The sequence below is a fragment of the Tinamus guttatus genome, unplaced genomic scaffold (assembly GCF_059628265.1).
Source record: "Tinamus guttatus ecotype Peru unplaced genomic scaffold, ASM5962826v1 Tinamus_guttatus_pri_ptg000004l, whole genome shotgun sequence".
NCBI classification, from domain to species: Eukaryota; Metazoa; Chordata; class Aves; order Tinamiformes; family Tinamidae; genus Tinamus; species Tinamus guttatus.
This window is the reverse complement of record NW_028288538.1, coordinates 10,349,547-10,362,439: the sequence shown is the minus strand read 5'-3', so window position 1 is coordinate 10,362,439 and position 12,893 is coordinate 10,349,547. Positions and strand designations below refer to the sequence as shown.

Sequence of the window (12,893 nt, the reverse complement as noted above, 5' to 3'; positions counted from 1 at the left end):
TTGGACACTGATTATTTTCATAGATTATCGGTTCTCAAGCAGAGCATGCTTTCAAATCAGTACCCAATAAAGCAAACATTTAATTTAGTCAAGATGGTTGAACTCTATAAAAAGACATAACAAGAAACTAAAAACCTCCTTCAAAGCTACATACATACCTAAATGGCAAGAAAATGCCACACACTACAATAATTCTATTGATGCTAATTCTTAGGGAAGGGGGGAGGAATTAACTGCCACCTACAGAAACAATTATTTTTCATTAAATTTGAATGTGGAATGCAATATACACACCAAGTTATTCTTTTGCTGTAGTACAGAACTGTGTGCAACAGCACAGCTCTGCTCAGAAATACTTACCTACTGAAATCAAAGTTACGACTGTATACATTCAAACTTTTTAAAAAACTAGAAGCTTTAATTTGAGGATGTGTATATTTCTACTCGACCTTTTATTTAGACTGAATTTCAGTTAAATCTGGCTGAAGTACTGGATAGCAACCTGCATTTTGACTTATTTAGATCCCATTTCAATAATAATGTGCTATTCTATGCTTCAAAAAGTTTAGTCATGTCTGCCAGGAAAGATAATGTATGAACAAAAGACTGACCTGTTTGCAGTAGGTTTGCACATTGCTTTTGACTTTCTTCTAGGCTCTTTGTCAGTCGGTTTATTATTTCAGTTTTTTCACATTTGTTTTCTTCTAGTGTTCTTTCAAGTTGCTTAACATGTTCTCCTAGGTTACTGCAAAGCTCTTTCTGGGAAGCAAGATGATTTTTATTCATATTCCAAACAAGAAAGGAATTTTAAAGAAAGCGAATTTAGTTTCTCATGTGGAAAAAAGAGCTCCTGAGGACTACATAGGAGTGTAGTACACCTTTTGAATGTATTTAATAGCATAACCAACTTAAATGTTAAGCAGAATAATAAGTTGCACAATAATACGACAAATCCTACTGGCCATATCAAGTACCACCTTAAACAGCTCGGCCCCACCTCACATGTCCTTTTTAATCCTCCACTTCTAAAATAAAGCACCTGTCCCAGTGTTAGAAACCCTTAATCAATCTGAGAGCAAAGCTTGGGGATTAGTCAGTTTGTTAAACAGTTTGTCTTGTAACATATTATGGGAGCATTTCTCAAGTTGCAGACTTATTCCTAAATATTTTTATTTTCTCAAAACAGAGCACCTGCTTCTCTGCATCTGCTATATGCAAACTCCCACAATATCACTGTCCGAGATTTGTATGAGAACATATCACATAAGCTCCATAATATTGAAACTTATGAATAACTTTCCATTTCATTAACAACTTTCAGAAGGGAAAAATACTGATTACAGTTCAAGAAGTGTTGTTCAGAACAGCTGTGGAACTCTACAGCACCTGCAACAGTGTCCCCAGATCCGTTCTCACCTGCTCTCGGAGCGCAGAGCTTGTAGCATCAAGTTTCTGCTCTAATGCTGTAACTTGCTTTTCATACTTTTGCTTGAGTGCTGAAATAATGGCCTCATGTTGCTCTCGGGCTCGCTGAAGCGCATCTGACCGCTGAAGTTCTAACAGCTGCTTCTTCATGCTTTCCATGGCTACCTCTGCCACTTTGGACTGTTTCAATAGCTGTAGGAACAGTATTATATATAACATTATCATATACCTACACAAAACTCGAGATATCTCAAAAATTCAAATTCTTCAATAAATCATCATGTTGTAAAGGAGCATTAACTGGGGAAATCTGCACCTAGATCTAGAAAGACAAAAGAAATCATCCCATCAAACTAGTACTAAACAAAAGGGTCAAAATAGCATCAGTACAATCATGGACTTAGTCTACCACTACTTCCCTCTATTCAGTTACCTAACTGAGAATTTGATTTCCCTTGTGCTGGGTCTTCACTGTTTCAGTGCATTCTGGCAAAGACAAAAAATAATCCACCCACACCAAAACAGTATTTATGAACAGTTCGCTTGCATTTTTGTCTAAAAACTATCCTAAAATAACCAGTCACTGCCTTGAGGAACAAGGAGCACCAGGAGATAAATTAAGCAATTGCATTCTGTTTACGTAGGTAGTTTGACCATCTCCTGCCCAACAAAAGCAAGTTAGTAGCACTAACCAGAAGGGGTTATTGCTCCTTCATAGATGGCAAGGAAAAAATTTAAGGAAAGCAGAGCAGGTTGATACAATCCTGTTTAAAAATGGAAGCTTTTCTACTTCAAGAATCCCTACATGAAGAGGCCTTTCATTTTACATCTGAGAGCTGATGGTAAAATATGCTCCTCAAAATACTCAGTTCTTGTCTCCTGTCCCAGATTTTATATTTTTATTACTTGGAAGGGGGAAAGGAAGAAGGAGTCCTTAAAACTGATTACAGTTTTGTGCTGTTAAGATAATCAGCACAATCTGAATTCCAGTATATTTATCTACCAAAAAGTAAAAACATCCTGTTTTGAGTCACAGAAACAGGGGAGTAACAGCAAAAGCCTTATAAAGCATCCCATGGGGCATGTCAGACAGGAATAGACAATAAGGAGAGGGAGGAGAGGGAAAAAAAAAAAGCTGAGTGAAAAAAATTTATTAACATGGCTTAAGGAATGCAATAGGTCAAAATAACTGTTTTCATTAGAGTCTGCCTGCTGCAGCCAAAGAGACTCATTTAAAACCAAAAGATGGTCCAAAAACATAATGTATTAAAAAGTCATCATTAAAGAAGGCTCTTGACATTAACATCTAGCATTTGAATCATCTATATTAGTAGGTAATGTGACTGTTTTTCAAAGCCACAGGTATGGCTCAAGCTGCTAAGTGAATACTGACAAAATACTTCTGATCCAATTTACTGAAACAAGCTAAAATTATACTCATTTAACTTTTGCTCCAATATTCTGTAGGCCAGTTCACAGATTTTCCAGGCAAGAATTGCTAGAATCCTCATATAGTGCCTAGATTTAAGCAACAAGCTGTTTTTCCACCAAAGCATCCTATTCAGTTTCTGATAATTAACAGAAATTCGTGATCGAATCAACAGAATAAAAGCTTCTCCTCTATGCGAGACAGGTAATATTTATGTTTAATGCAAAAGCACCAGATATAACCGTATATGTCTTCTACAATTAAGAGGTTAAAAACAATTAATAGTACCTGTTCCTCATTGGCAGTAAGAGTCTGAATTTGGGTTTCAAGTGCTTTTATTTGACCTTCAAGATGTACCTCCCGGTCTTTTCCATTCTGATAGAGTTTTTGAGACTCATGAAGACTAACAGCCAAACCATCTTTTTCATCTTAAAAGAGACACAGTAATTGAGAGAAACAAGGAACAACATCCATTCAACAAGTACACAGAACATGATTGTTCAGTACCCTACTGCACAGAACCAAGCTCCCCCAGCTCTACTTGAGACAAGAGATCACAAAAAGCCAATCTCCACCTACAGCAATTGGGTTCTCCCTGGGACAGGTAGCAGCACTCAAAGGTTGTGCCCTCGGCACTCCACTGTTGTGTTGGCGCTAAGAACCAAGACACAGTGAAACAGCTAACAGCCATTTTTAATTTTTTTAAATCTTTTTGTGCTCTTTTTGCATACTATACATCGTTCTTTATTCTCCAGGCTCATGACTCGTCCTTGCCTATTCCTGCAGCAAAATATAAAAAATAAAAACAGACCAAGACAATCACCAGCCTCCATGTCAGCTTTATCGCTTCGGAGGAACTTCTATCTATATACACTCCAGAAAATTGCTCAGTTAAAGTATCTTTTTTTTTTTTTTGGGTTAGAGGGGCATCTTTCTCCCATTGTTTCCCTTTTTTTGGTACTTTAACTCACTGCTTTGGCAAACTATCGATTTTTCTGTATGTTTCTAATGTCTAGCACATGGGAAGCCTGAAATATGATGGTGGTCTTGAGAATCAATACAGTAAAAGTCAAGTTAGGCTCCAATCTAAAGGAGCATTTATTCTATGTATTTGCCAGCACATTGTCTGGATGATAATATTTTACTGAATCAGAGTCTTATCATGACAATAACTTCTGTAAATTCTTGACAAAAAGTCACAGACTATGCCAGTACATTTAACAGATGTTAAGATACTTCAGGTTACTCTCCAGCTGAAAGAAAATAGCCAATAGCAGCAAGTTAGCAGAAAAGTCTCATTTCAGTTTCTTACCTCAAATAATTTTGAGAGTTAGATCCACACCTGATTACAAATCAATCTCATAAATACAATCAATACTAACTAAACAAACTTCAGAACAAGCAAGCTGCTAGATATCACTAATTCTAGAAATTAAAGATTTTTATAAAAACATTTTACCTTTGACCATTGAAAGCTGATGATTCAAATATCTAATCTGCTGTGCACTCTCTTCTAGCTTTTCGTTAAGTTCTTCCAGTTGTCTTTCTCTTGCTTTATTCAGAACTTGAAGCTGAATAATTTGCATGTTCTCAGAAGAATCTGCCAAATTTAAAAGTGTGCAGACAAGTCAGCATAACTGCAATCAACTAAAGTCATAACCATAAATGATTTCCGCCCCTGAGAAATTCTCTCATACAGTGCCAAATTCACTGTTGGTACACAGAAGCACATCTTTTTTGCCTGTTACACTCATGTCACCTCAATTGCTCTATTAGGTGTGCATTGTCTATAGTTTTCTGGCAATCACTAATAACAAGCTCAGAGATAAATATTTATATGCTGTAAACTCACAGGCAGTTCACTGACAGTTGCAAAGTTTTCTTCAAGATGCCTAAAGGGAACAGAGCAAAGTTGCTCTCTCATTTTAGGTGCACTTCACAGAAAAGCGCATCCAGCTCCAAGCGCATCTAGCTTTTGTTTCTTATTGTTCAAAGCCTCACTAATCAAATTTACCTTTTTCAATATCCTATAAGGTCAATGTCCCCCAAGAAAAATATATATATATATATATATATACACATGTGTGTGTAGAGTGGAACATAATAAAGAAAAAAAAAGAATACACGATTCTCCTGTTCATTAACATTTTTAGTTGTTCTATTGAAATAGATATTGGACTTTTTCCAAGACTAACGAACAAAAAACTTACTTTCACCACTGCCCAGAAATTCGTGCTGCAAATCTTCAAAGACTTCATTTCTTCTGGTCCCTTCTTGAGTTATCGGAACTTTTTGCTGAATGCCATTTTGGTATGGTTTATATGTCACTTTGTAAGATTCTACGGACTGGCCACTAACAACTTCGGATGCACCAAACTGCTGCTGTGACAATATAAGAGCAAATAAATATAAGCTACAACTGTAGTCTTGCTCAATTAAAGTATTTTTCCTTTTGATTTACATATTGACATTAACCATAACTCCGATTTTAGGCTCTAATCCAGCAAAGCCTTTAAGTATGCACTTAACTTCATCCATTCCTCTTAAATTGGAAACCCTCATCGAAATTTACATCACACTCACAAACTGCACCTTGTGACTAGCTAGCCAGACAGGACAATCAAGAGGAACTCTGAAGCAAAAACATCTATAAATATTACTGCCAGCAGCTATATACCTGTGAAATCTTTCCAAAAGAGGCAAATATATATCAGCTTCTAAAATACCTTAAGATGGTCCTTTGAAGTGTCCGGAAAAATTACTATTTTACTTTGCTGACTATTCATTTCTGGTTTATGGCCATTCATATAGGGCCTGAAGTTTTCTGGAAGATGATACACATTGCTCTGTTGGTAGCAGCTTGGAGCACTATACCCATCTCTGCCAAGATACACATCTCTGGAATCCTCTTGACTGGTTTGGCCACCATAATCTTCCTTAATCTCATACAAACGTTTTTCTTCATCATTACATAGGCCATTCCAATTCTTCGAAGGTTTTTCAATGTGGTTATTTTGCTGGTCACACAACAACTGCTCAGAGAACAGATTTTGTCCTTGTTCATAACCCTATGAACGGATAAAAGATTTGGAATTGTTTTATCAAAACTCAGATTTCTTTTCTTTATGGGGTTATCAACAGAAAACAAATAATTCTACTGAATAGGAAAACAGAACACCTACATTAAAAGCACTTTTCTAATTAATTTCAAGAAAAATTAGTAATTCTGAACATGCAGTTTCTATTAGTTAGATGACTGCTTAGAAAAAATACTTGCATTCTGACAATCATTAATCAATGGATGATCATTCCACCTTCCATCATGCTCCCAGGGCTCATGTGATCTGGAAAAATACAGATGGCTTTACTATTATATAATACTAGAAAAACAAAACAAAAACCTTAATTCAATTAACTGACATCTACTTTGTTTCCCAGGCAACCCAAGCCCTACTATGAATTACAGTATGGATCCTATTTTTTTTTAGATTGTTTCTATGGACTTGATTATGTGAGATTTTACTCCATCTCAAAAGTACAACCTAAATTTAAAAAAAAGAAAAAAAAAAGAAAACAAAAAAAGCCTTACTGCTCTTCATTCTCATGAATGCTACTGTCCGAATAGCTGGAGAGCTGGTCTCCACTGTCTTCCAGCATATCATGGGGGAGATCTGTCAATAGTTGTTGCAGCTGAAACAGAATAACACACATGATATTTCTTTTCAAAATAAGATAAGCAAACATATGCAGCCTAAAGCAAAACAGGCAGAGGATCAGGCTGCTTGCATAAAATATATGTTTTCTTCCTCCACTGAAAAGATGTCATCCTGTTACAGCACTGATATCACTAAGCCTCACATACTAGAGCTAGTGATTCTTCCAGTAAGCATAAAAGGTGAAGCAGAGGCCACCACATTGACTTGTTACAGAACAGACTGCTTTTGAAGACTAATTTACAACTTCTCAAGCAAAGTGTTCTCCTCCTTGAAGAGTAGACATTCAAAATATGCTCAGAGGAGCCTGAATTGAAAACATGATAAGAAAATGCCAGTTGTTGTTACTATGTACAAGTCAGAATTGCAGTGATTAGTGGTCTGCCTACATGAAGCTTTTAAGCAACTGAACGCAAAAAAAACCAACAAACAAAAAACACCACGCACACACTTTGAATTCAGAAAAAAGGTAGTTGTGGCCCTTTAGGTGGCAGCCAAAAACCAAGATAAAATAGCATGACCTGTCTGATCAGTCCCTGGTCAAAGACAATTGCCACAGAATGACCAGCAACATTTGCTGATTCGTACAACTCGTCAGCATGCAGAACAGTGACATGTGAATAATCAATGTGATTAATTTACATTGTAAATTAGGATTAAGAAGATTTACTATGTATTCTTGTATGAAAATGTACCACAACCCACCCAGGAGTACATTTAAAACTGATATTTTATAGCTCTTGTATTTTACAGACATTTCTATAGAGATTTTCCAGAATTTGATAAAAGCTTATATAATACTTCATAAGCATTGAACACAAGGACAAGCAACCGCATTGAAATAAGACAACTTCATTTAAAACAGATGGTATCTTTAAAATCATGGGAACACTTTGGAAAAATCTAAGTACCAAAAAACCAAAGTTGCCACAATGCTTTTTAAGAAAAGGAAGAAAATGAGATTTTTTTTTAAAATAAATTGCATGGGCAGTTTACTACTACTTTTTTTTTTTTTTACAAGAATAAGGCAAAAAAGAAGAAATGGAAGGGCTAATGTTTTTTTCTTGCAAATCCATTTCTTGTATGCATGAAGATTCTTCACAAAGAACTGCTTAGGGGATCTCAGAAACACCCACCCACATTTATGACTAAAATACATATCCAGGAGGTCATCTCCCTTCAAGAGGGGGAAAAAAAACCATTTTTCTCCCCTGAACTAACAGACGATACATAACACAATACATTTTCATTACCAAAATAGTCATTGCGATAAAAAAGTTCTTGTATAAAGGGAAGCCTATTTCATTTGTGCAGCAGCACAACCCTATTTTTAAGTTTATACTCAAAAAAAAGAAAAAATCCCTAAAACTTACACAGCATTCAGTAACCTAGTATGTAATAAGTCATGCCCTAATTCTGATTTTTAGCTTTGTCTCATGCAGCAAGGATTTCTCATGTAAGTTGGGCTACCCCATGTGACAGGCATCAAGATCAAACTTGTCCATCTTTTGAGAAAATAATTTACTACCTCTCTTCAAATCTCATGAATACATTAATAGTACGGATAAAAATGAAGGATTTGCTGTGAGATTAAGTGAGTCTGCTAGACATTACAGCCCACTGAAATCCCTATAACACATACAGTTCTGGGAGCCTCAGACTGCCCCAGTTCTAAATTGCATAACCTACAACAATTATCACTAACTTACTCCAAAGAGACTGCTTTGCACAACGCTGTTACAAAGGGGAAAAGTAAAACATATTCTAGAAACTGTCCCCACATCCATTCTCCTTCATGAATAGGATTATGAATAGGATAGACCATTCTTCTGCAATGCAAGATAATACCCATGGCAAGAATATAAGAAGTCCCACCCCAGGGCCCAAACATTTTCAACAGACAGTAGAGTTGACTTGTACTTCAATCATTACACGTTCACTCTCAGCAGCTCACTTCATAACCGGAGGAGCACACAGTCCCATTTCAGAACTGCTCAGCTCTCATTGCTATCAGAGCACTCAACGCTCAGAAACCAGACATTTTCCCATTCAGTTAAAGTATAAAGACTTAAAATAAAGCCTACCAAAACTATTCTCACTGACACCAGCAACCTAAAGGAGGCTCAGGAGAGCCGCCATGAGAGGTCACGAAAGAAAGTCTCCTCACACAACATCAAGTTTTACTTTAAGACACTGGCGATCCTTTTCAAGCAGAAAATGTTGATGGAGCCAAGATTGCAAAGAAGGAAGAAAGAGGAGGAAAACAAAACAAAACAAAACAAACAAACAAAACAGCCAACCAAACAAACAACCCACCCAACTTACACAGCATACCGTGAAATTTGTAATTTGACCAGGGCACTGTACAAAGGACCTACCTTTTGTGAAGTGAGGTCAAATGATCAAAGAGAAAAAAATATATATGAATAAACTGTTATTCAAGCAGTAAGTTACTGCTAGACTGAAGCATTCCAAAAGTACAAAAAGTTTCAGGCATTAGTGACTACAGATTAGAATGTCACTTTACACATCACACAATATTTACACACAATATATCTTTGGGGTGAAGGATGCACCTCACACCGGGGCTAAAATAGAAGTTGGAGTGACCAAAACAACAAAAAAAAAAAACAAAACACTATCAGCTCTGTAAATTTATAATGCTATTTATACTGTTATTTTCTATGATAACCTTACAATTACTTCACTATTTGTACTCCTTATTAGGGTAAAAGTTTTTTTAACATACAACATATTCCCTACAGTGTTTGCAACAGCACCTTTAGAAGTTGTATAATGATTGCTCTAACATACATTTTTGTAAATATTTGTGTGCATTTCACTTGGCTTCTACACAATGATCCCTGAAGTATACTTCGTGGGGCTTAGCTGACACAAGCATTTACTACCCGATAGAAATCTTTGTGCACATTCAAGGTTAACTGTCCATTTTGATTATTTCATTTCCGAAATTAAAGAAACTGGAGAGAAAAAAAAAAAAAAAAAAAGCATAGTGTGTTTGAACTCCAATAATGAAAATATTTGAATATTTTTCTCTAGACATTAGAGTACATTTGTTCAAAAGTTTAAAAGCTTCCTCATTCCTTCCAAAGCTAACTTGATTTTCAAGGGGAAGGAAGCTATTGTAACCATAATAGAGAAAATAGAGACGCTACGAAGGAACACAGACAGTAGGCAACAATGGTCCTCAGCCATCTGCTAAATAGCCAACAGATATCGTTCTTACAGCCCCTACATATGACACTGCAAGGCTCTTAAAATGCATCTCCTCACTCTCTCTGCTTCTTGTGCAACTCTTAAGAAGTAGAGTTTGATCTCTATGCTGTCAAACAGAAAGAAGCCAGTTAAACAAGCCTCCCAAACAAATAATTTATTTATTGTCACCTCTTGTTCTCTTGCATAATCCTCTTGGTCATACTCTTCCTCTTCATGCTGAGTTTGCAGAGCTCCGCTGTCGAAGTCAAGGGACATTGTTTTCTAATGATAATGTTTTTCCAGAACACCTATTACAAGATAGGAAAACATCACATAAGCAAAAAAAAAAAAAAAAGTCATAAAACAATCATCCTCACTTCCCAAATCAAGTAGCCAAACATTAAAAAAGGACAAACATTGCCTATTATCTCTATGTGAGATTCTACTCTGCTTTCCAGCATTAGCATTACTTCTCCTTTCTAAGAATTGAGCATTTAAAATAGAGTATGTAAGCTTGTTATATAAAAAAAATACAAAAAAATAAAGTTCACTTATCCGAATCAACATCATTTAGTTTAAGCTATAGCACTGAACACATTCACCCCATACAGACCAGTAATTATGGCCACTCTCCAATCTCACGTCAGTGCTTTACTGCAGGGAGCAGGTTGCTACTTGGGCACTGGGGTAAGAGCTTTAGAAATGAAAAAGCAGCAGATCAACTGAAGGCTTAAAGGACTACTGCGTGGAAAGAAACTCAGGTAGCCAAGGACAAGGAGGCCGCAGTAACTGCATCCTAAAGATGTAGGATGTTAATGTCTGCATTTCATTGCTAGGCAAGTGACTCCACGGTGAAGGGAGACTCCGTTATTAGGGGAGATCTTAGAGAATCTGATGTCCTTTGAGCGAACAGAGCTCCCCGCTGCTTCCACCCCTCTACCCCGGCCCCAAGGACCTCGCGGCCTACGGGAGGTGCTGGCGCCACTGGGGCCCGCGGCCGTTGGAGGCCGCCCCGGGCAGCCGTTACCGCCGAAGCCCCCTCAGCCCGGCGGGGAAGGCGCCTCCCTCCATGCCCGAGGGCCCCGCGCGGCGGGCGCGGAGTCGGCCTGGCCGCCGCCGCTCACCGGAGCCGCCGCCGCCGCGCAACTGCCGCCCGCTCCCATGGGGCACAACAAAAGCGCCCCCGCCGCGCTTCCGCGTGACAACCAAACCGGGCCCGCCGCCCTTGAGTGACAGCCCGCGGCTCCAACCAGCGGGCGCGGCGCGGGAGCGGTGTCCCCACTCTGTGGGAAGAAGGACGGTCGGGAGACGCTTGCCCCACCCTCCCTCCAGGCTTGGTTGCGCTGCGGCGCCTCTCGTTGGCTCTTTGAAAGGAGGCGCGGGTGGCCGCGGGAAGGCGTCCGGCTCGCTGGTTGGCTAAGCCACCAGCCAATCGCTGTGAGCGCTTGCACAAGGGCGGGGCTTCCCTGTGACGTTACGAGCCGAGGGGGCGGGGCTGGGCACAGGTGGCGGAGGCGCCATGTCGCAGCAGTGACGTGGCAGTTACCTGGCAACGCGCGATGACGTCGCCAGGGGAAAGCCGAGTGAGGTCACAGCGTGGCGGGGTGACGTCACGCAATAAGAGCGATGTCCCTTACTGCCTCGCGGTGATAAAGGCTGAAGCACCTGGGAAGCACCTCTCACTTGAGGGGTGCAGCGTGTCCTCGAATCTGCTAATTAATAAATAAATAAAATGCTTTTCTGAGCTCAAGGAATTTCTTCTGCAGCATTGCCTCTAGCAGCCATTCAAAAAAAAATCAGAACCGTTTCACGAACAATGAGCATTTGTTCAGAGAGGAGATATGTAACAGCACCATCTGGTGACACTTGCCTCAGCTGTAGGGCACGCAGAAGATGGAAGCTTTGATAGCAGAGATGCGGTTGGGTCACCTTTTGTAATAATTTTTATTGTTGTAAGCAAGCAAATTTATAAAAAAAAAATATGGGAACTTTGAAGAAAAAAAAAAAAAAAGCTGTGTGATTCTTCAGTTAAAACTGTCTGTTTTTCCCAGGAGCTTCTACTACGAATTAGAACAGAAAAGAGTAACAACCTCAGTTTTTTTCCACAGGCATGAAAAGAATTAATGAGATATCTAAATGTGCTGGACAATCCCTGCTAACTTTCTCAAGAACAACAGTCAGGAAACCTTTCCAGCATTCAAACAACAACATCAGTTTTTAGCATAGTTACTTGTACTAAGGCATCTGCATGGGAGAACACATACTGTGTCTGCTGGGAAAGACAAACTGAGCTCCTAGCTCCTGCTCCAGAAGAATAGATGTGATTTATTCCAGGAAACATAATCTATTTTCTGCAAGGCATGGACATGCTGGATCTGGATTCTGTCTGTGCCACTTGGCTTCTTTGTTCTCTCCCTTCTACAGCAAGAGCTTTTGAGATACTAACTTGTTCACTATGCCGGCACATAATTACCTAAATTTTTTTCCTTTACGGTTTGGTTCAGATACTAAAAAAAAATAAAAAAAAGAGAGAGAGAGAAACAATACAAAGATTCCAGTTTACTCTTCAAGTTAGTGATATTTAAAATGTTGTACTTAATTGTGTCATACTCTAATCCTTACATCATGCAATGATTTAGGTAATTTTGCGCATTAGTAGAGTAAAAATGAAGTCCCTAAGTCAGTGTTTTGACTGCCAAATTCATGAACTGTGATCAGCTGTCCCAACTCTAGTCATTTTTATGCTTGCGTCATTTTGATTTTTACTAAGTAAAGATGGAATTCCCCATATTTACTTTCTATGACACCTTCACACATTTCAGTGTTGATGAAAAAAGCCGCTCTGAGTAAGTCCTTTTTCCTATTTTCCGGAAAGCAACTATTTTTGCTTCTTTCTTCAATAAATGATTGCTGATCTTATACTTTATGAAGTATGATAAGCCCTGCAAGTAGAAAGGATACCATGCAAGGACCGGATATGCCACTTTTATATAATTGCTTGCCAAATAGCTTTGCAGTGGCATAGAATTTGAGCATAAGCGTTTGCTACGGGCCTTGTTCTCAGATGAGAACGTTGGATATGATAGAACAGAAATAAATTTGATCTTTAT

The 12,893-nt window shown here is 38.5% G+C and overlaps 1 protein-coding gene across 2 annotated transcripts in view; it reads right to left on the bottom strand.

The window, feature by feature from the left end:
* CEP152 (centrosomal protein 152) overlaps nt 1–10,076 on the bottom strand; it is a 29,098-nt gene extending 19,022 nt beyond the window's left edge. For both annotated transcript variants that reach the window (XM_088540281.1, XM_088540290.1), the window contains exons 1-9: nt 9,973–10,076; nt 6,444–6,544; nt 6,132–6,198; nt 5,581–5,922; nt 5,065–5,233; nt 4,314–4,454; nt 3,143–3,282; nt 1,417–1,617; nt 612–759 (exon numbers count right to left, since the gene is read on the bottom strand). In XM_088540281.1, the coding sequence (XP_088396407.1) occupies nt 612–759; nt 1,417–1,617; nt 3,143–3,282; nt 4,314–4,454; nt 5,065–5,233; nt 5,581–5,922; nt 6,132–6,198; nt 6,444–6,544; nt 9,973–10,059 (1,396 nt within the window). In that variant the 5' untranslated portion in view covers nt 10,060–10,076. The remainder of the gene's footprint in view (nt 1–611; nt 760–1,416; nt 1,618–3,142; nt 3,283–4,313; nt 4,455–5,064; nt 5,234–5,580; nt 5,923–6,131; nt 6,199–6,443; nt 6,545–9,972) is intronic.
* Between the last annotated feature and the right edge of the window lie 2,817 nt (nt 10,077–12,893).